Source organism: Akanthomyces muscarius, chromosome 4 (genome assembly GCF_028009165.1).
Source record: "Akanthomyces muscarius strain Ve6 chromosome 4, whole genome shotgun sequence".
NCBI classification, from domain to species: Eukaryota; Fungi; Ascomycota; class Sordariomycetes; order Hypocreales; family Cordycipitaceae; genus Akanthomyces; species Akanthomyces muscarius.
The window spans coordinates 4,384,248-4,402,451 of record NC_079244.1 but is presented as its reverse complement, the minus strand read 5'-3'; the positions used below and the strand labels follow the sequence as shown (position 1 = coordinate 4,402,451).

The 18,204-nt window shown below is 57.2% G+C and overlaps 6 protein-coding genes across 6 annotated transcripts; 3 read left to right on the top strand and 3 right to left on the bottom strand.

Annotated features, from left to right (window-relative positions):
* Positions 1-717: 717 nt before the first annotated feature.
* LMH87_012190 (uncharacterized protein) lies at positions 718-1,821 on the top strand (the record flags this gene model as incomplete). Its single annotated transcript, XM_056201461.1, has 1 exon — positions 718-1,821. The coding sequence occupies one exon, from the start codon at positions 718-720 to the stop codon at positions 1,819-1,821; it is 1,104 nt and encodes a 367-aa protein (XP_056053211.1).
* Positions 1,822-2,228: 407 nt separating this feature from the next.
* On the bottom strand, positions 2,229-4,130 carry LMH87_012189 (uncharacterized protein; the record flags this gene model as incomplete). Its single annotated transcript, XM_056201460.1, has 1 exon — positions 2,229-4,130. The coding sequence occupies one exon, from the start codon at positions 4,128-4,130 to the stop codon at positions 2,229-2,231; it is 1,902 nt and encodes a 633-aa protein (XP_056053210.1).
* A 1,513-nt stretch (positions 4,131-5,643) lies between these two features.
* LMH87_012188 (uncharacterized protein) lies at positions 5,644-9,921 on the top strand (the record flags this gene model as incomplete). The annotated part of the gene is made up of 3 exons (XM_056201458.1): positions 5,644-5,818; positions 5,877-9,258; positions 9,330-9,921. 3 exons carry the CDS (start codon positions 5,644-5,646, stop codon positions 9,919-9,921), a joined length of 4,149 nt encoding a protein of 1,382 aa, XP_056053209.1.
* A 276-nt stretch (positions 9,922-10,197) lies between these two features.
* On the bottom strand, positions 10,198-11,968 carry LMH87_012187 (uncharacterized protein; the record flags this gene model as incomplete). The annotated part of the gene is made up of 2 exons (XM_056201457.1): positions 10,198-11,619; positions 11,717-11,968. The coding sequence occupies 2 exons, from the start codon at positions 11,966-11,968 to the stop codon at positions 10,198-10,200; spliced, it is 1,674 nt and encodes a 557-aa protein (XP_056053208.1).
* Positions 11,969-14,204: 2,236 nt separating this feature from the next.
* On the top strand, positions 14,205-14,636 carry LMH87_012186 (uncharacterized protein; the record flags this gene model as incomplete). Its single annotated transcript, XM_056201456.1, has 1 exon — positions 14,205-14,636. One exon carries the CDS (start codon positions 14,205-14,207, stop codon positions 14,634-14,636), a length of 432 nt encoding a protein of 143 aa, XP_056053207.1.
* A 62-nt stretch (positions 14,637-14,698) lies between these two features.
* LMH87_012185 (uncharacterized protein) lies at positions 14,699-15,074 on the bottom strand (the record flags this gene model as incomplete). Its single annotated transcript, XM_056201455.1, has 3 exons — positions 14,699-14,860; positions 14,930-14,977; positions 15,036-15,074. 3 exons carry the CDS (start codon positions 15,072-15,074, stop codon positions 14,699-14,701), a joined length of 249 nt encoding a protein of 82 aa, XP_056053206.1.
* Between the last annotated feature and the right edge of the window lie 3,130 nt (positions 15,075-18,204).

The window sequence follows — 18,204 nt, the reverse complement described above, 5'->3', positions numbered from 1 at the left end:
AGGCGGGGTTGATCAACGACGTTTCGTCAACGACGAGCCAGGCGAGACACAAGGATGAGAAATAGGCAAGTCGCGGGGAAGGCAATCGAGATGAGCGAATGACGGATTGCTGCAGTAAGGAATAGACGATGCTTTGAAGCACCAAAAGACGGGCACAGCAGCAAAATGACGTCTGGCGAAGAAGAAGAGCAAAAACGAAGCAAACGGTTGGGCTCGCGTGCGGGTTCAAGATGAGAAAGAGGCTTGCTTTTCGGAGCGACCCAGCGCAGCGGTGCGGCGGCGAAAAAGCCCCGCGAGCGATGGTCCTCAGCGGAGGAGCAGCCAGTAAAAAGGGCCAGACAGGCCCAGACAGGTCCAAAACAGGCCTAAAACTGTACCACGCATGCGCTGTAGGTAGATACCTAGGTACCTAGCAGTAGCAGCGTGCCAGGGTGCCAGCATGCCAGCAGCTGCACCTGGTCAGCAGAGCCTGCAAAGGCCCCAAAGGGAAAAGGGTCCAAGGCCTTCGATTCGCCGGTCTGTGGAGCCACTGACGTCGGGCTGCTCCACTTGTCGTCGCCTGCGCAGGCCGCACCTCTGCCAGACGGCGAAAAAGGAAACGAAGCTCGGAACATCTCAATTTAACGACTGCCATCCCGTCCATTGCGTGACCTGCGTGTCCTGCCCGCCCTTTGTACTGGTTCAATCAGCCGACCACCCCTCGATAGTCCCTCCATCATGGCCATGGCTGCTTCCATTCGCGGCCCCGGCTGCCGCTACCTCACAGCCGCCTCGTCGCCGCATCTGCGGCGGCGGCTCATCCCCATCCAGCGCCGCTGGGCGCAGGTCCACGACGTGCGCTTCCTCACCACCCACAACGTCACGCCGCAGGCCATCCTCGACAAGTACCGCGACAAGCTCGACAGCAAGGCCAAGCGCGAGGGCCACGAGTCCGTCGACGCCCTCCGCGCCGCCTACGCCGACGAGATCCTCGCCCAGCGCAAAAAGGGCGCCGTCGACCCGGCCATTGACCAGTTCATCCCCCAGGCTCCCGAGACGCCCGTCTCTCAGCCCAATCGCGCCCCCCCAGCGACGCCCGAGGGACAGGAGCAGCAGCAGGGCGAGACCTTCATCCCCCAGGCCCCAGACACGCCCGTCGCCCAGCCCAACCGCGCGCCCCCGACGACGTCCGAGGAGCAGCAGCGCGAGGCCGCGCGCAAGACGGCCAAGTCGGGCGAGAAGCCCGCCGTCAAGACGCTCGACGAGATTCTCGACCTCGACAAGGTGCGGGAGCTGCCGGAGAAGGAAATCACGGCCATCTGGCGCCTGCGCCACGCCGCCTCGCCCTCGAAGCTCTGCGCCGTCATCCCCGCCGACACGTACGCCGCCATGGAGGAGCTCGCGCGCCGCGCGCCGCAGTTTGTCCTGCCCGTCCCGCACGAGACGCAGGGCGCCGAGATGCACTTCCTGCAGTGGGTGTTTGACCGCGCCTCGCGCACCAGCACCGTCCTCTTCACCCAGCTCGCCGAGTACAAGACGCGCGGCGAGTTTGCCCAGCCGCACACCACAATCACCCACCACCTCGACCTCGCCGCCGACAAGGGCCTCGTCCTCATGCAGGGCCAGCTCATGGACGACCGCGGCGGCGTCAAGCCCGAGCACGCCAAGTGGCTCGCCATGTGCCTCCAGCGCTTCTACGGCGCCTGGGAGGCCGGCGTCGAGCTCGACGGCGAGCGCAGGGAGCGCGCCCAGGCCCGCAAGCAGCTGCTCGAGTGGTTCGCCGCCGGCGACGAGCGCTTCAGCGTCGAGAAGCTGCTCGAGGAGGCTGAGCGCATGGGCTAAAGTATAAACATAATGAAATCATGTACCACCGGACCTCGCAGGAAAAATTGGGTATCGACTGCCTAGATGGGCATCATTGTACAACACTTGGTCATACTGCATTTTTACATGTATATTAGAAGCTCAAGGCTATGTGTACAATACAACGTGAGACTGCTTGTCTATAGAAATGAGACGGAAGCATGAAACGGCTAGAGCCGTCCCCAAAATCCAAAGCGCTCTGACGCTTAGGACAATACACACTATTTTCGCTTGTGTTGTTGTTTCTTGACTGCAACAAGTACATACTCTGCGCCACCAGAAGATGACTACCATATAAAAACACCAAAGCCGTGCTTGAAATTCAAAACGCCTGTGTATGCTTGTTCAACAGATCAGCACTCGGATACAAGTTGCCGTCTTGCGTGTTACATAGCTGCCGGCTGCCATTCCGCCACCCCCTCACAGCCATCCGGAACAATGCATTCTTCCCTGCGTGTCCACGTCTTCCACAGCACCTCGCGCACTTCCACAAACACCTGATCGACAGCATCCATGGCCCACAGGACGTCCAAGTGCTCGTATCCGTCCACGACCTTGCTGTGGACGAGCTTCACGTGCGGTTCCCGGCCGTTGCCGAACCGGCGCAGCAATCGTCTCCCGTCAACGAGCTCGTCCTTCTCGCAAACCCACAGGGCCATGGGAGGCACCCTTTCATCGTACCAAGCCGTGGCGCCTCGCCCATACAGTCGCCGCAACTCCATGTCCTCCTCCGTCTTGACGCGGACGATGCCGCTGCTGGCTTCGTGCAGGTCCTCCTGGTCGATCCTGTCCTCTGTGCGCACCGTCTCCTTGGTGGCGAGCACGCACTTGTGCTTGGCGAAGCCGTCGCTGCCGAGCCACCACCGCATCGTCTCGGCGCTCACATGCACCGGCGCAAACTGGAAGAAGCGGTCGCGCAGGCCGCGGTCCCACCGTCCGTCCGTCCACCCAAACAGGTACGAGAAGACCTGGTAGCCCAGCCAGCCGTACATTTTCGGCGGCACCATCCCGTGCATCTGCATCATGAACGGGATAAAGGCGTGGACCCCGAACACGAGACGAAACCAGGCCACCGAGAGCAGGCGGACGAATCGAAAGTAGAGGTTCTTTATCAGCGGTCCGGCGTACACGGCGGGCGCCAGCGCGCAAAAGACGGAGATTTTGCCGCCCAGCTCGGGCCGCTGCTCCTTGGCCAGCGCGACAAAGGTCTGCGCCGTGCCTTGGGAGTGGCAGACCAGGCCCAGCTTGGGGAAGTCAGTGTCGAGAAGCACCCGGTCAATCAGGGCCGAGAGGTCAAAGGCGCCCATCTGGGTCAGGTTCCAGCACCACATACGCGGGTCGTCCCTTCGCAGCACCTCGTGCCGGGGGTCGAGGCCGCAGCGGTTGTTACCCAGCCACACGTCGTACCCGGCCTTGCACAGCCAAAAGGCCAGCGACTCATCGTCGCTGCAGCAAAAGGCGCCGGAGCTCTGGAGAAGGCCGTGGAGCATCAGGACCGGTGCTTTGCGCTTGGCATCGGGATTCTTGAGCCGCATCTTGGATTCCTGAAATACTCGGTGATTGGCGGTCCTGACTGGGTCTTTGGCGCTGGTGTACTCTGATGGATCAAAGACGTGCCAGAGATCGATGAGGAAGCCGTCTTCCGTTTTGACTTTGATCTTTTCCACATCGAGGCCTACTCGGCGCGCATAGTAGGCCACATCGCTGATGATAGGGTCACGGCCGCCCTCGGTGGGCTGGTACCGCTGCGCCAGGCCTTCTTGATCCACGGGGCCGTCGCCGCAGGACATGCGCCGCTTCCAGGCGCGCTCCTTGGCTCGGCGCGTCTCGGCGCGGCGCAGCTCCTCCGCATAGAAGATGCGCCTTTTGTCGTAGTTGCGGAATGTGCATGTGTAGAATGCCTTGCAGAGGGCCATGGGGATACTGACGATCATTGACGTACAAACGATGCTGAGGAGAAAGAGCAGGCTGAGGATGAAAGAAGTGATTTTGAAGAGCGAATACTGAAGCTTTCTGGCGGTTGTCGGTGGACCATATGTTGGTAGTGCTGCGAACAGGCTCGTAATGTGAAGGTTGCTGGCTTCATCGTCGCCTGTTTGTCTTTCCTCGGTTTTTCCTTGCTGCTGCTTGTCGTTGGCGGTGAATCCGTCGTCTTCCACCTTGACGCGAATGCCATCGGGCTGCAGGTCAGACTCGAGGCTGCTCTGAAAACTCGGCTGTCTTTGCACGGCGACGTTGGAAGTCAACGGTGGTATTACAGCGATTGGGGGCTGCTCCTCTGCAACCATGGTGGGCGTGTAGGGAGGCGGTCCGTTGCACAGAGGGAAAAGGAGAGTGTTCAAGGCCACGAGCGCCTCACAAACAGTATTTAGCTGCACAACGGCAACCCCGCAGACACGGTCATCCAAATGATCTGCAAAAGACGGAACTGTTCATGAATCGCAGAGAAAGCTGGAGCAAGGCACGGAAACACCAAATACCGGAGGCTTAGGAACTGTTTGGGCCCGCTAAATTTGGGGTTTGGCGTTTGCAGGCGAGCCACATGTGAATGTGGCGCCGAGTGGTGTTTGGGATTGATGAAGATATTTTTGTAATAAAAAAAAACTTGCTTAGGATGAATAAATCCAGGAAATGCTCCGCAATATAATTGATATTAGATTAAGTATCTGACACTAGGATCTAGCCAAGCTCAAAGCGTCGAAATGGATAACGAATTTCTTGAGAAACAATCAAGCTCAGCAGATGGCTAATCAGTATTGTACTCTGATCAGACTCATTTTCATGATCAGTTTCAAAGGCCCGAGTAAAAGCATTGGCTAGCGAGCAGTCCTATTCTCGTGATGGTTGCTCTGAGTTGCAACAGCTGGCTACCGGGTACGCTGGTACCGTGGAAGATGGGACAGGATGCGGCTCTCCAACGACAATGAGGCTTCCTGGAAGGGACAAGAAGTTAGTCACCAGCGCGAATTTTAATTTCATTTAATTCATTTCACCCTCTATACTATACTACCAATTGTAACGGTAGCGATTCGGTCGAACCTTTTCCACGTTTGTTCTGCTACCTGTCACTTTAAGCAACCCTACTTTCAAGGGAGGATAGCCCATATACTTTTGGCATACATTACAGCATGAATCCTTTTCCTTCCTGATTTTCTTTTTTTTTCTTTCTTTTTTTTTCTTACCAGGCTCAGACCCCCAAGGCCAATGCTTGCCAATGCCATTTACCACGGCGCTGTCACAAGCTGCATGCACGGCCAGTTGTGTGTGTGGAGCCGCTACGGCAACCCCAGAAAGAGCCCACAGCGCCGCCTCCAGCGGGTTGTCACCCTAAAATGCCCCCAAAACCCCCTAAAGCATCGCCCAACCGCATTCGTCAGAGTCCGCCAATGAATGGCAAAGGCCGACCCCAGCAATAGCAATCCAAGCCAGCTCTGCCGAGGCCTGCTCCGTCCGTTTGATCGCATTCAACCGAGCCAGCCAGTGCCCGAGCTAGGGCACTTCTCCAAAACCTTGTCCTTTCGCCTTTTGCATCTTTGTCACAAACGCTGCTGCGCTTCAATTGCACTGCTCTCAAACCTTTGCGCCGCATCTCACCACGCATAATCTCAGCTCGCTGCGTCCTGCGAGCCCTTGGCACCCGTCGCACGTCCCGCGTTCCTCGGCCTGCTCCGGCGAGAGCTATGCTGCGGGGCGGCTAACCGGAGCTCTGCATCACCATCCATAGCCCGCGGCTGCTGACGAGCCTTTTGGTCTCTGCTCTGCTCTCGACACGACGCGAATTGTCTACCCAGAGCCGCCATCATGACGACAGCCTCGACTAGCGCGGCCGCTGCGGTGCCCCGGCACAAGATTCGTCGCCGACGTGCCGACAAGCCGGCCATCACCTCGCGCCTCATCCTCGACGACCACATCAAGAGCGATGTCGGCGTCCTATCCGAGGACGTCTTTACAGACCTCTTCCCTCACCTCCGCGAGAGTACGTTGGCGCGCAAATACCTGCTGCGAAACGGCGCGGCTGCTAACCTTGTTTACAGATGCTGACGACGAGAGCTCCTCCAACATCCACCACATCGCGATTGCGCCTTGGACACCAAACGCCTCCTCTACCGGCGGCGCATGGTGCATTGTCCCTGTCGTTCGCTCCTCTGCGCTTGCGCACTCGACCGTCCAGTTCTCGCCCTCGTCGCCCGCCCTCCAGAGCTTCGCTGTCACCCTGCAAAAGATTGCTCCCTCCAAGCTCACCAGTCACAGCCGAAGCGGCATTGAGATTCTCGTCCTCGACGTCGCCGCCGTTCCTCTTGAGACTGTTTTTGTGAGCTTGGAGAGCGAGCTTACCAAGCGCCTCGAAAACGGCGAAGGCACCTTTTTCCGAGAGCATCCTGCTCAGCAAGTCGCCCGCGGCACCCTGCCGCAAGATCGTCTCCAGACCGCGCTCAGGGCCGCTCTCGGCACTCTCAAGGTTGTACATGCCGGTGACTTGTTCCCTCTGCCGCTGCCGCCACACCCGGTGACACACTTGCCGCCCAATCCTGGCAAGATTATGCTCTGTGAGCCAGTCGCGCAAGGAATTCTCACACCAAGCACCAAGATTGTGCTCATGCGCGGCCGAGTTCACCGACGACAAGAAAGAAGCGCCTCATCCCTCAGCCAGCTAAATGGCACCATCGACCACGGAGAAGACACTAGCGCAGACCAATTCTTTTCTGCCGCTGAGGAGCGCTACAAGACTGACGCACCTCAAGATGAGACCGAGACCGAGAGTGCCACGGAAACAGAGACAGACTTCTCGGGCGCCGAACAAGAAGACGAGCTCTCTGACGACTCCATGGACGACATGATTTCCCTGCAAGCTCCCGAGCTACACGCTACCAACATCAATGGACCTGGCACCATGGGCCCAGGCACACCCATGACAATTGGCACCCTACGAGGCCGCAAGGTCAGCGGTATTCAGACGCCAGGATCCGTCTTTTCCAACTTCACTGCCACGACAGCGCGAGCCGACAGACCCCGTGGCCGACTTTTCAAGGCACACGGGCTCCAACGACCGATTCCCTCCGAAATTCTACACCCGAAACCCGCCGCGCAGGACGACGAAGAGGCCAGAATATATGTCGACATGTCTTCCCTCTCTAAAATTGGGTGTTTTTCTGGCGACTGGGCTCGCATTGAAGTTGCCGAGGAGCCTCCCGCCAATGGCTTCGGTGCCTTTGGACTGGGCAGCTTTGGAAACAACGACACAGAGACTGCAGTCTGGCGTCCAGTCAGAGTTTTCGGGCTTCCCGAGGGCTACTCGGCGCCAAGAACTGTGAGCAGAATAGCTGGCTCGCGTGCTGGTGAACGTCGCATGTCGTTCTTTGAATCGCAGGTTCAGCGCCCAACCAGCCCTGCAGCATACGCCTCGCCTGTCCTCCTCGCCAACCTTGAAAACGCGACTCACCTGCGAATCTCGGCCCTCAAAAAGTCGTCCTACCAAGGCAAGGGCACAAATCCGCGCTTCGCCAGTGCAGCGCATCCACCTTATGCGCGCGACATTACCATTCAGCATGTACGAACTCCAGTGTCTGCTGAACGAGCCTACCAGACTGCAGTCCTCGGTGGGCTGAAGCACTACTTTGCCGACAAGCTACGGTTGGTGCGCTCTGGAGATTTGATTGCTGTGTCTGTTGATTCTCAGCTTGGTCGCGCCTTGCAGGAGGCTGTTGGCGCTGGTGGTTCAGAGGTGGACGATGTCATGGCCCTCACCACTAGTGAGCAGGCCGACGGCTCCCATTATGATGGTGTCGCGTGGTTCAAGGTCGGCCACGTTCAAATCCAAAAGTCCGACGAAGACGAGGACGGCAGCGCCGAAGCCTTCTGGGGCTCTGTTGCCTGCATCGACAGCTCAAGCGTGGCCATGCACGGGTCAGGATTCGTGACCAGCCGCATCCCAGGTACCAGCCACAGCACCTGGCCATACTACCTTGGCCTTCGGAAAGCCCCCAAGTCGGAAAGCGATTCTGCAGCACCACCGGCGCTGTCTGTTACCAAGCAGGATCACATTTCACCGCTCCGAAGACAGCTGCGCGAGCTGCTGGTCGCAGCCACCAGCCAGCGTGCTATCCACCTCAAGATGCCGCCAGTCGCTATTCTTCTCACATCAACGCACCGCAACATCGGAAAGACAACACTGGCGACTACATCGTGCGCGGATATTGGTCTGCACACCTACGAGATTGATGCCTACGACATCCTCAACGAGGGAGGCGGGAGCGGCAGCGACGTCAAGACGGAAGGCTTTCTGCGCACACGCGCCGAGCGCGCGGCCAGCTGCGGTGCGGATTGCTGCGCGCTGCTGATCCGCCACATTGAAGCTCTCACTGCGGACCGCATAGAAGGCACCATGAAGGAGATTCTCGACGACACGCGCGTTCTCATCGCCACGACGAACAATGTCGACGACGTCCCCGACGGTGTCCGCGCCCTCTTTACCCACGAGCTCGAAATGGGCGCCCCCGACGAGGCGGAACGTGAAGCCATTCTGCGCGGCGTCATCGGCGACCGCGGCATCACCCTGGATCCCAGCATCGATCTCAACTCCATCGCGCTCAAGACGGCCGCTCTCGTCGCCGGCGACCTCGTCGACGTTGTGGAGCGTGCATCCCTCGCCCAGCGCGCGCGTCTCGAGGCCCTCTCGGCCAAGACGAGCGAGGCCGGGCTCCCGCTGCCCATCACCGTCCGCGACGTGCAAGTCGCCGGCGGCCCGCTCGCGCGCTCGCTGACGGGCTCCGACTTTGACGTGGCCGTCGAGGCGGCGCGCAAGAACTTTTCCGACTCGATCGGCGCGCCCAAGATCCCCAACGTGACGTGGGACGACGTCGGCGGCCTGGGCAACGTCAAGGACGCCATCACGGAGACGATCCAGCTGCCGCTCGAGCGGCCCGAGCTGTTCGCCAAGGGCATGAAGAAGCGCTCCGGCATCCTCTTCTACGGCCCGCCGGGCACCGGCAAGACGCTGCTGGCCAAGGCCATTGCCACCGAGTACAGCCTCAACTTTTTCTCGGTCAAGGGCCCCGAGCTGCTCAACATGTACATTGGCGAGTCCGAGGCCAACGTGCGGCGCGTGTTCCAGCGCGCGCGCGACGCGCGCCCCTGCGTCGTCTTCTTTGACGAGCTCGACTCGGTGGCGCCCAAGCGCGGCAACCAGGGCGACAGCGGCGGCGTCATGGACCGCATCGTCTCGCAGCTGCTCGCCGAGCTGGACGGCATGTCGGGCGGCGACGACACGGGCGGCGTCTTTGTCATTGGCGCGACCAACAGGCCTGACCTGCTCGACCAGGCGCTCCTGCGCCCGGGCCGCTTCGACAAGATGCTGTACCTCGGCGTGTCCGACACGCACGACAAGCAGCGCACCATTCTCGAGGCTCTCACACGAAAGTATGTCACTCTGCTCTACTCCACGTCGACCATCTGTTCGCATATACTAACTACTCCTCTCTTGCGCGCAGATTCACCCTCCACCCGTCCGTCTCGCTCGCCAACGTCGCGCAGCAGCTGCCGTTTACCTACACCGGCGCCGACTTTTACGCGCTGTGCAGCGACGCCATGCTCAAGGCCGTGACGCGGCAGGCCACGGCCGTCGACGCCAAGGTGCGCGCCCTCAACGCGGACGCCGCCTCCTCCTCCTCCCGCGCCGCGCCGTCCCACCCCGTGTCCACGGCGTACTACTTTGACCACTTTGCCACCGAGGAGGACGTGGCCGTCGTCGTCACCGAGCAGGACTTTTTGGACGCCCACGACGAGCTCATCCCCAGCGTGTCGGCCGGCGAGCTCTCGCACTACGAAAAGGTGCGCGCCATGTTTGAGGGCGGCCGCGGCGGCGATGAGCCGAAGCAGCAGCCGCCGCAGTCGAGGGGGAGTCGGCCCGGCACCGCCGCGGGAGGATCGTCATCGTCGCACAAGGGTAAAGGGAAAGCGGTGGCGGAGAATGCTGCTGCTGGTGGCGGTGGGGTGATGAATGGAAGAGTGAACAAGGGCAAGGGGAAAGCGGTCGCGGGGTTCCAGGATGCGACGGCGAGCGATGATGATGATTTGTATTAAAGAAGGAGGAGAGGGGGATTTTGCACGAGGATGAATGAAAAGTGGTCAGTTTGGATATTTTGAACTTTGCATATTGCTGGAGAGAGAGAGGGAGAGCTGTATCGTATGTACTTTTAAAATAGAATGAGATTTCTTTTCCTGGTTACATGTAAACACGCTGGGAATCCGGACAACTTGTGTCATGGTGTAAAAATGGACATGGTAAATGCATAATTGCTTGGCTATGGTGTATTGTAATTTCTAATCAAATTCACTTCAAAGCTTCTGCCGGTTCTGCTACTTCTTCGCCGCAGGCTCGTCCCCGTCAGAGTCCTCCCTGTCCTCGTCCTCGTCTTCATCGTCCTCGTCAGGGTCGGCTGGTTTGGCTGCCGTTGATGTCTTTGCCACTTCTACAGGCTTTGCCGCTTCCGTAGACTTTGCCGCCTCCACAGGCTTTGGCGTTTCTACAGGCTCTGCTGCTTCTACAGGCTTTGCGGCTTCCGCAGTCTTCGCTGGCGCAGGGTTTCCTGCTGTAGCCTTCTTCTCATCACCATCATCGTCATCGCTGTCCTCGTCATCTTTCTCGTCATCCTCGCTATCCTCATCTTCCTCGTCTTCTCGCGGCTTCGCCACCGGCTTGACAGCCTCGACCTTCCTTACAAGACCCTTTGGCTTTTCATCCTCGCTGTCATCTTCTTCATCGCTATCATCTTCCCCCTCCTCATCATCAGAGCCGTCCTCTTCCTTGGCGGCCTGTCGCCACTTGCCGCTGGTGGGACTTTGCAACGACGCAACCAGGGGCGTATGGCCGGCACTCTTCCATGTCGTACTCGTGGGCGACTGCAAGCTGCCGCTCACCGTCTTGCTTTGGGCGGTGGGCGATTCAGTGTTGGGAGCCTTTGGTGGCGTCTTTGGTCTCGTGATGTTGTCCTTGTCCTTTTTGGCTGTTGGTGTGACGGCGGCAACGGCCGCGGCCGCGGCAGACGATGCTGCAGCCACGGTAGCTACAGCTGCAGCGACAACAGGGGATTTTGGCCCTGATTTCTCTTTTTCTTCCGTCTTGGCATCTTCTTCCTCTTCCTCGTCGTCGCTTTCATCCTCGTCCTCCTCATCGGGCTTTCCTTTCGCTATCGATTTTGGCGTGGCGGCCTTTGTATCATCCGCAGCCGTCTTTTTCTCAGCGTCATATTCTTTGGGTGTTTCTGCAGCTCCATCTAGACCATGCTTTGATTCGACCTTTTCACCGTCATGTTTTATATCTGTAGCCTCTTTGGTACCCTTTTCGGTTTCTCGTTCCTCAACATCATCCTTGGCCGCAGTCTCTACTTTGGCGCCATCCTTTTTCTTTTCAACAGCGTCCTTCTTTTCCGCGCCGTGCACCTTTTCCCTCAAGCTCTTAGACTTGAGTTCCTTGGCCTTGGCCGCCGCTTCAGCGGCGAGTGACCGCACCGGCAGCTCCTTTGTCTCGGCCGCGTCCGCGTCCGCGCTCTTCTCGCCCGGTGTCTTTTTGGATGCTCCTGCTGCCGCGGCGCCGGCGGCGGCAACGCCAGAAATCGCCGTGGCGGCCTTTGTAGTGCCAGTCGTCTTCTTGACGGTGCGCTTCAGCTTGGGGGCGGGGTGTTTGTTGTGGATGTTTGGTACCGTGTGCTCGTCGTAGTGGATCTTGACGTGTTGTTTCAATTCGCCATATTCGTTCCATTCTTCAATCTCGACAAGGTCCTGAGGCACCCTTGTTAGCACATTGCACCCAATCAGCTGCACCTAGGCTCTGGAGAATGCTGCAGCTGCAGTTTGGTAACTGATCTTGAGGACATACTCCTACTATAAAGCCTTCTTGAAAGAGGCCGGGCAGCTTTCTTATACGGCCGCCCTCATCTTTGCCCGCTCTGCGCGCCCACAGGCGCTTGGCCTTTTCGTCTGTCGCAAGGTCGACAGCCTTGAAAGGCACTCGGTTGGCACGTAGAATGGTTTCGAGACGTGATGTAGCCGTAACGATGTGCGAGGACCCGGCCGTCAGTGACGTGAAGATGTAGAGAGCTGGATCCTCCTCGAAGGCAAGGGTCGACATGATGGCGACGGCAGTTGAGCTTGGCTCTGTCGAATCGGTTCGCTGTGGGGTGCGTTCGAAGGCAGGGTCGGGATAGACAGAAGCTTAGAAGACTAAAAAGGGTCAAGTGTAATCAGAAAATTTGACGAGCTAGGAAAGATGAAATGCGCAGCTCTGGAGTTGGAAGCTTGGTAGATTGAAAGGGGTAGCTTTGGCGGCCCAAGCTGCGGGGGCGGGGTCGCTGCTTGGCCCCTCACTCATACGCGACTGGCGGGGACTCTGGGTGACTTGGAGATAGCGTCATAGTCGGCGCAAGACGAAGGCAAGTATAATTTAAGAGACCCAAAGCTACTCGAGTACGATTTGGGAGATACGCGGTCCTGCAGAATGTAGCGAAGATGGAAGAGGCTTTATGGACGCGGCCAGGCTTTCGTCAACCTAAATGACCACATGTAGAATGTGGCTCCACGATATCGTGCTACTTGTCTACAAAGGTCGCTGCGACGAGCCTTGGTCTGCATGCGCAATACGAGTTCATGTCGGCGTTGGCAATTCCATACGCAGCGTCAAAAAGCCAACGAGTGGAAACGACGTCCGAAGTACTAACATTAGCATGTCTAGGCAGATCAGTCGGGCTGTCGATAAGACCTGCGAGGCGAATGCTCCCGGATTTCGCTCAGAAACGATACGGGACCAAATTCGTTTCGTCGATGGATCTGCGAGAAATGCGCAGGAGATAGTGCCCGTGTGCCATGAAAGATAGAGGGCTCCTCTAACACACGCTGCTTGGCAGGTGGCATTGCTGGATGCCACCACTGGCTGACAGGCAGAGACAGCAAATGGAACATGATGGATAGCCGGGCGTCCCATGTACCTTGGTCCAAAACATTTCCAGAAAACTGGGCGAGCTGGTCTCGGTGCTTTTAAGAGATGCTGCGAGCGGCGGGCTCATTTGATACGGGCCGAGTGGCGCATTCCAGGATGAGCAGCCGATGCCGACCTAGACGGGTTTCCGAGCGACGGGTCGACGCCAACGTCTTTTGAACAGACATGTCGGGGTAATTTAGAGAGGGGGTTCGCCGAGCTGCGCCAAGACAAGACGAGCAAAAAACGGCGCTGGAAATGTCTGGCGAGATGACGCATGGCGTGTTCACATTGGGTGAGCAAGAAAATGACAGCGTTTGATGTTTGGCAAGAGCTCCAACGTTCTGAATCAAGGGCGGGGCCTGGGCGGGGGGGGGGAGGGGGGGGCTTTGAAGGGCATTGTGAATACGGCGAGAAGCAGGAAAGAGGAAATAGCGCAAGTTTGGTCGCAAAACAACGGATTTGAAACTCGACTGTACCATGCTGGCCCAGGCATCTTGGCCTGCGAGTTGCGATGGGGAAAAGCGTCTGACTCGCCAACAAGAAACATTGAGGGTTTGCCTGACACACCAGCCAGTGTACGTCCATTTCGCGTACACTTTTGGTGGTGGAGTCAGGTACACAGTGCGGCAAGACAGCCCGACACTGTACACAGAGCCGAAACGGTTCCTGCTAGCGCCAAACGCTGCTGAATCGGGCCCAGCGCCGCAGGCACAGGCTGTCCTATTCCAGGGCGGGCGACGGGCCCTGGGCCACAGCGCGCCCGTTTTAGGCTCTCGGCTGCTGCAGAAACTTTTTCGGTGCCTGGGCTAGCCTCAGCTGTGCCGCTGCAGCCCGTCCGGCAGCCCAATCAGCGTCTCGCCGTGGGCCGTCCGGCCACCGGCCCAGCGGTCCAGGCCCTCTTGTCAATGGTCGAGTCTGCCTTGATGCGCAGATGGGCGCCCGTTTTTAACTCGGCCTCTGCTTATCCTGACTGGTTCACAGTACAAGTTGAGCGAGTGTGTGTGGATTTCTGGGCTTGCTTTGTTCCCGTTGTGCCTGGCCCGGCCTTTCTGGTTCCAGAGTTTTTTGGTTTTTTTCATGCACAGTGCGCTGTCACGGCTGATGTCCCGTCTCGGGTACCTGACTCTTTGTATTTGTGAAATCGCGCATCGGATGAGAAATTTCTGTCTCATCCGTTGCTTTTCCAGCTTGTCGTTTCCCCGCGGCCAGATCTTTTTCCCTTAAACAACCCACATTCCCTCAATACACTGTCTCTACTTGACACTTTTTTCCCCCCAACGATACCACGCTCCCTCTAGATCAGATCTCAGTCTCAAACGGCCAGCCACGCTAGCGCAAACAGTCATTTCCAGCAAGACCAATTAAACAAAGCCAAACCACAGCCATCAAGATGCGCTTCGCTACTCCCATCGCCCTTTTCGCTGCTCTTGCCGTTGCGCAGGACTCCACCACGACCGAAAAGGTCACCTCTACCACCAAGCAGGTCGTCACCGTCACCCAGTGCCATTCCACCTTTACCGACTGCCCTCTGAGCGGCAGCAGCAGCAGCAGCGGCGGCAGCTCTGCCGTCGCAACCTCGTCTGCCGTTGCCACCTCTTCTGCTGTCGCCTCTTCTTCTTCTTCACCTTCTGCCGCCTCTTCCTCTGCGGTCGCCTCCCCCTCTAGCACCAAGCCCGCGGCCAACACCACCGCTGTCCAGCCTACTGGCGTCGTCCCCTCGAGCACCACCGGCGCCACCGTTGTCCCTACCGCTGCTGCTGCCCGTCTTCAGTCCGGCGCCATGGCCATTGCCGCTGCCGCCGTCGTTGCCCTGGCCTTTTAAAATGCTTGCGCCAGGCTATGCAAACTATGCCTAACCTCTGAAGAGGTGTAGGCACCACTCGTTTAAAGTTTCGAAATTCGACGGGGAACGATGTTTGGAGACCATTTTTGTTCATACAATCTTTTACAAAATTTGGCGAAATGGGGGTTTCTTCTCTTCTGCCTGTTGGCCATTGCCAAACGGGCCATGTCGATCTGCATCTGCTGCTGGAGCGGCAAGATACTCTGGATTTGACATTATTTATGATACCACTTTCGTTTATTGGGACTTGAATATACAAAATACATATTTACCTGTTGAACCGTGTCCTGGATTGTCCTCTGCAATGCTCCGTAGCTACTCTTGCATCGATGAGAAGCTGGTGTAAAGATGTCTAGGTTTCGCGGCCAGTTTTCTTACTCGCAGTATAGTAGCTGCGAAAAGACTCGAAACGGCCATGTTAGCTGATGATGTATAGATGCTGCACATCATCTGGTTCGCAGGCAGGTAATCGAGTTCGCAGAATGTATCATTTTGTGAACCTTTGGCCGTGGCGACAGCTCAGACACGAAGAGACGAGGACAGAACGGGAAATTAGTCTCAATTTTGCTCTTCTCTGCCGGTGCTTTTCTCTCGGCACAGCTTGATCCTGGTCGGGCAAACCCAGCAACTGGCAATGCCGTCGTCCTGCTTGCCACTCTGCGCAGTTGCCCAACAGCTACCCGCCTTGCGCGGAGCTTTCCCGGTCGAACGGAAGCCAAAATCTGCGCGCGCTCGATCAGCCAATCTCTCTTTCCTCTCACCTGCCCCCCTGCCCTGCCTTGCCGGCGGCAGCTTGGACCCTTGTCCGCCTGAGCTGGAGCCGGGGGGGTGGTTTAGCGGTTGCTGGGCTCGGGTAGCGCCGTTCGCACATGTACCCTCTCTGATCCATGCAACTGTTGCAGAACTTGGGGAGAAGATAACGGCTTTGCCGAGGAAGGCGGGATGCCAAATCCCGGCAAATAAATAGAGCTGCATAAAAAAAAAAAAATGATCGATCCAACGAGCGATGCCCGCAGAGCAAAGATCGCCCCGCGCCGGGTGCCGAGGCGCGCAAAAAGCCCGCCCACTCCCCTCCCCCTGTGTCGTTGGTGAGGTTCATCAGACATGGCACTCGGCCCCCCCGTTCCGGGGAGCGGATGGATGGTGTACCGGTGTTTTAGATGTACGTACAAGGCAGTTTGACAGCTATGCTGGTAAAAAGGTAAACGAACAGAGACTGCGATACTGGTGCTGCTGAGTGTATCACGAGGATGACGCCTTTCCAAGACACAACTGACATTTCTGACGTTGTGGGCTGGACGGCGTTTGCAATGCATCCCTGGGGCTTTCCGAGAAATCTCCGTGTAGCACCAGGCCATGCCGTTGTAAAAGCGAACGGAGGGCCTTGATGTCCTCTGGATGAACCATTATCCCCACGCCTTGCGGGATTTGACGATGTACATTTTTCTTCTTTCCTTTTTTCCCCGGCCGTTGGGCCAATTCGGAATCTAGCTCGTCCGCCCCGGAATCAAGACTCTGGGGTGGTGGTGCAAGGTTCCTTTCCGAGCCGGACTTTGGTCAGTTGGACCAAGAGCTGTCAAAACAAAGGGCGTGTAAACATTGTCCATATTTCTTTGACCCTTTTTACTTCTTTTTTTTCCCGCAAAAATAGAAAAAGATTCATCACATCTCATCCTTTCGCAACTCGACTGAGGAGGGCGTGAACAACAGAGAAAGACAAAATGCAACATACCTTAGCCCCCGCGCCCTGATTGGCTGGGCCATGTCGCATCAAGACTCTTACTCTACCAGTAGTAGTGCTGTCTGTGTCGGCCACAAATAAGTGACATTGTTCACTAGGAGAGAGGGGTTTGGTATGTGAACATGCATGTGTCTGCATTCACATGACAATCTTCATCCATTGTCTCTGCTTTGGGAAGAGGGGGAAAGGTCCAAGTGTCAAAACGACTTGCCGATTCCTGCCCCCCCTGTCCTTATCCTTGCTAGCGATCCCATCCCATGTTTCCGAACCGGTAGGGTCGGGTCGGCTATGTTCGCTTGGGGTGGGTGTGTGTGTAGAGCAGAATACGGCGCGCCTAGGTGTTTTACAAGCATGCGAAAACACGACCGGGCTCTCCGAACAATCTGCCCTATTTCTTTTGTTTGCTTTTTTCCCTCCTCAACTTGACAGACGCCACCTTTCCCAGCCCAATCGGCAGAGCACAAATGTGGACTGCATTGCAACCGTTTGGTACTATCCAGCATGCATACTCTAAAAATTTCCATGTGTTTTGTTTGACCAAGCCAATCAGCGTATCTCCGTCCTAGGTAATTATGCCATTGGATAGCTGATGGATCATCTCCAGCACGCCCCCCCTCGCAATGGTGCGCCTGCCAAGGGTCAGCGGCATGAGAGGATCGACCGCTTGTTTCGAACTAGTGCTGTACCCCCGCCTATTGATCAGGCAGGGCGAGACATCATCACGGCCACGCCGAATGGGAATTCCAATCTGCATGAACGGTGAGATGAAAAAAAAAAAAAAAAAAAAAAATTAGCATACACGCGCAGGAAGCGGGGAAAAGAGAGACACCGTCTAGATCATGGCCTCATTCTTATTTGTAATCTTACGTTTGTGGCGATAAAATCCGCCACCATCAACGATCTCAAACGCACACGCCCTTCTTTCAGAGACAAAAAAACGGTGCCAATGAATCGTGCATTTCACGCCACCTCTTGTTCATCATTCCAAAAACTTACCCCTGCCCGTGCCACGTTTTCCCTTTTCCCAGGTGCCAGGGACGCCTGACCTCGGCCAGACTAGTTCTTGAAGATCCTCCTTCCGCGTATGCACGATCGCGGGTATCCCTCCCCCCCCGTCTCCTTTTGGCTCATGCTGTGCTCTCTACCCGCCTAGCTTACTGAATAATACAATGTCTCTCCCCGCCGACCGGGTATGCAGAAACATGCATCCCCTTTCGGAAATGACACATCTTCTCTCTGTACTGGCTCGTCAGCTGGGCAAGGTTCTCGGGGCCCCTTCGCTTTCATCCCATCTGTTCAAGGTTACTCGGCCCTGTGTGGGATGACAGCCGCGGTACCGGCGCGCCTGCAAGGGGAAGCACAGAAGCCCATCTTGGACGTCGTCATTGACATGCGTGCTTTGCCACTCGGAAGCGGTCATTGCGGCGGCCCGAGCTATTTCGATTGTTGATTCCATCCTGCCCGGACCGCAGTGAGTTTTCCACGGCGGTAAATCTGTAAATATCGGCATGGAAGAGCAAAGACACCCCGGCTCGTATGGTTAGTTACTCGGACTGGTCTCGAGCTAGTCCGCAAAGCTAAAACCTTCCGGCTTTGGATTGCATGGAACTAGCTAGCGAGTGACCAGCTCCCGACGTCAACAATAGCCGGGTTTCGGAAAAGTAATCGTCTCATATTTCCCCTGGAGGCCAGTCGTCGGGGACATTTAGCGCGGTTGCTCTGTTCACTGGCCTTTCGGCAATACGGTTATTGAATTGAAATTTGGGCATCTGCTTGTAGATGGTGGTGTGGGTAGTGTCCGGAAAT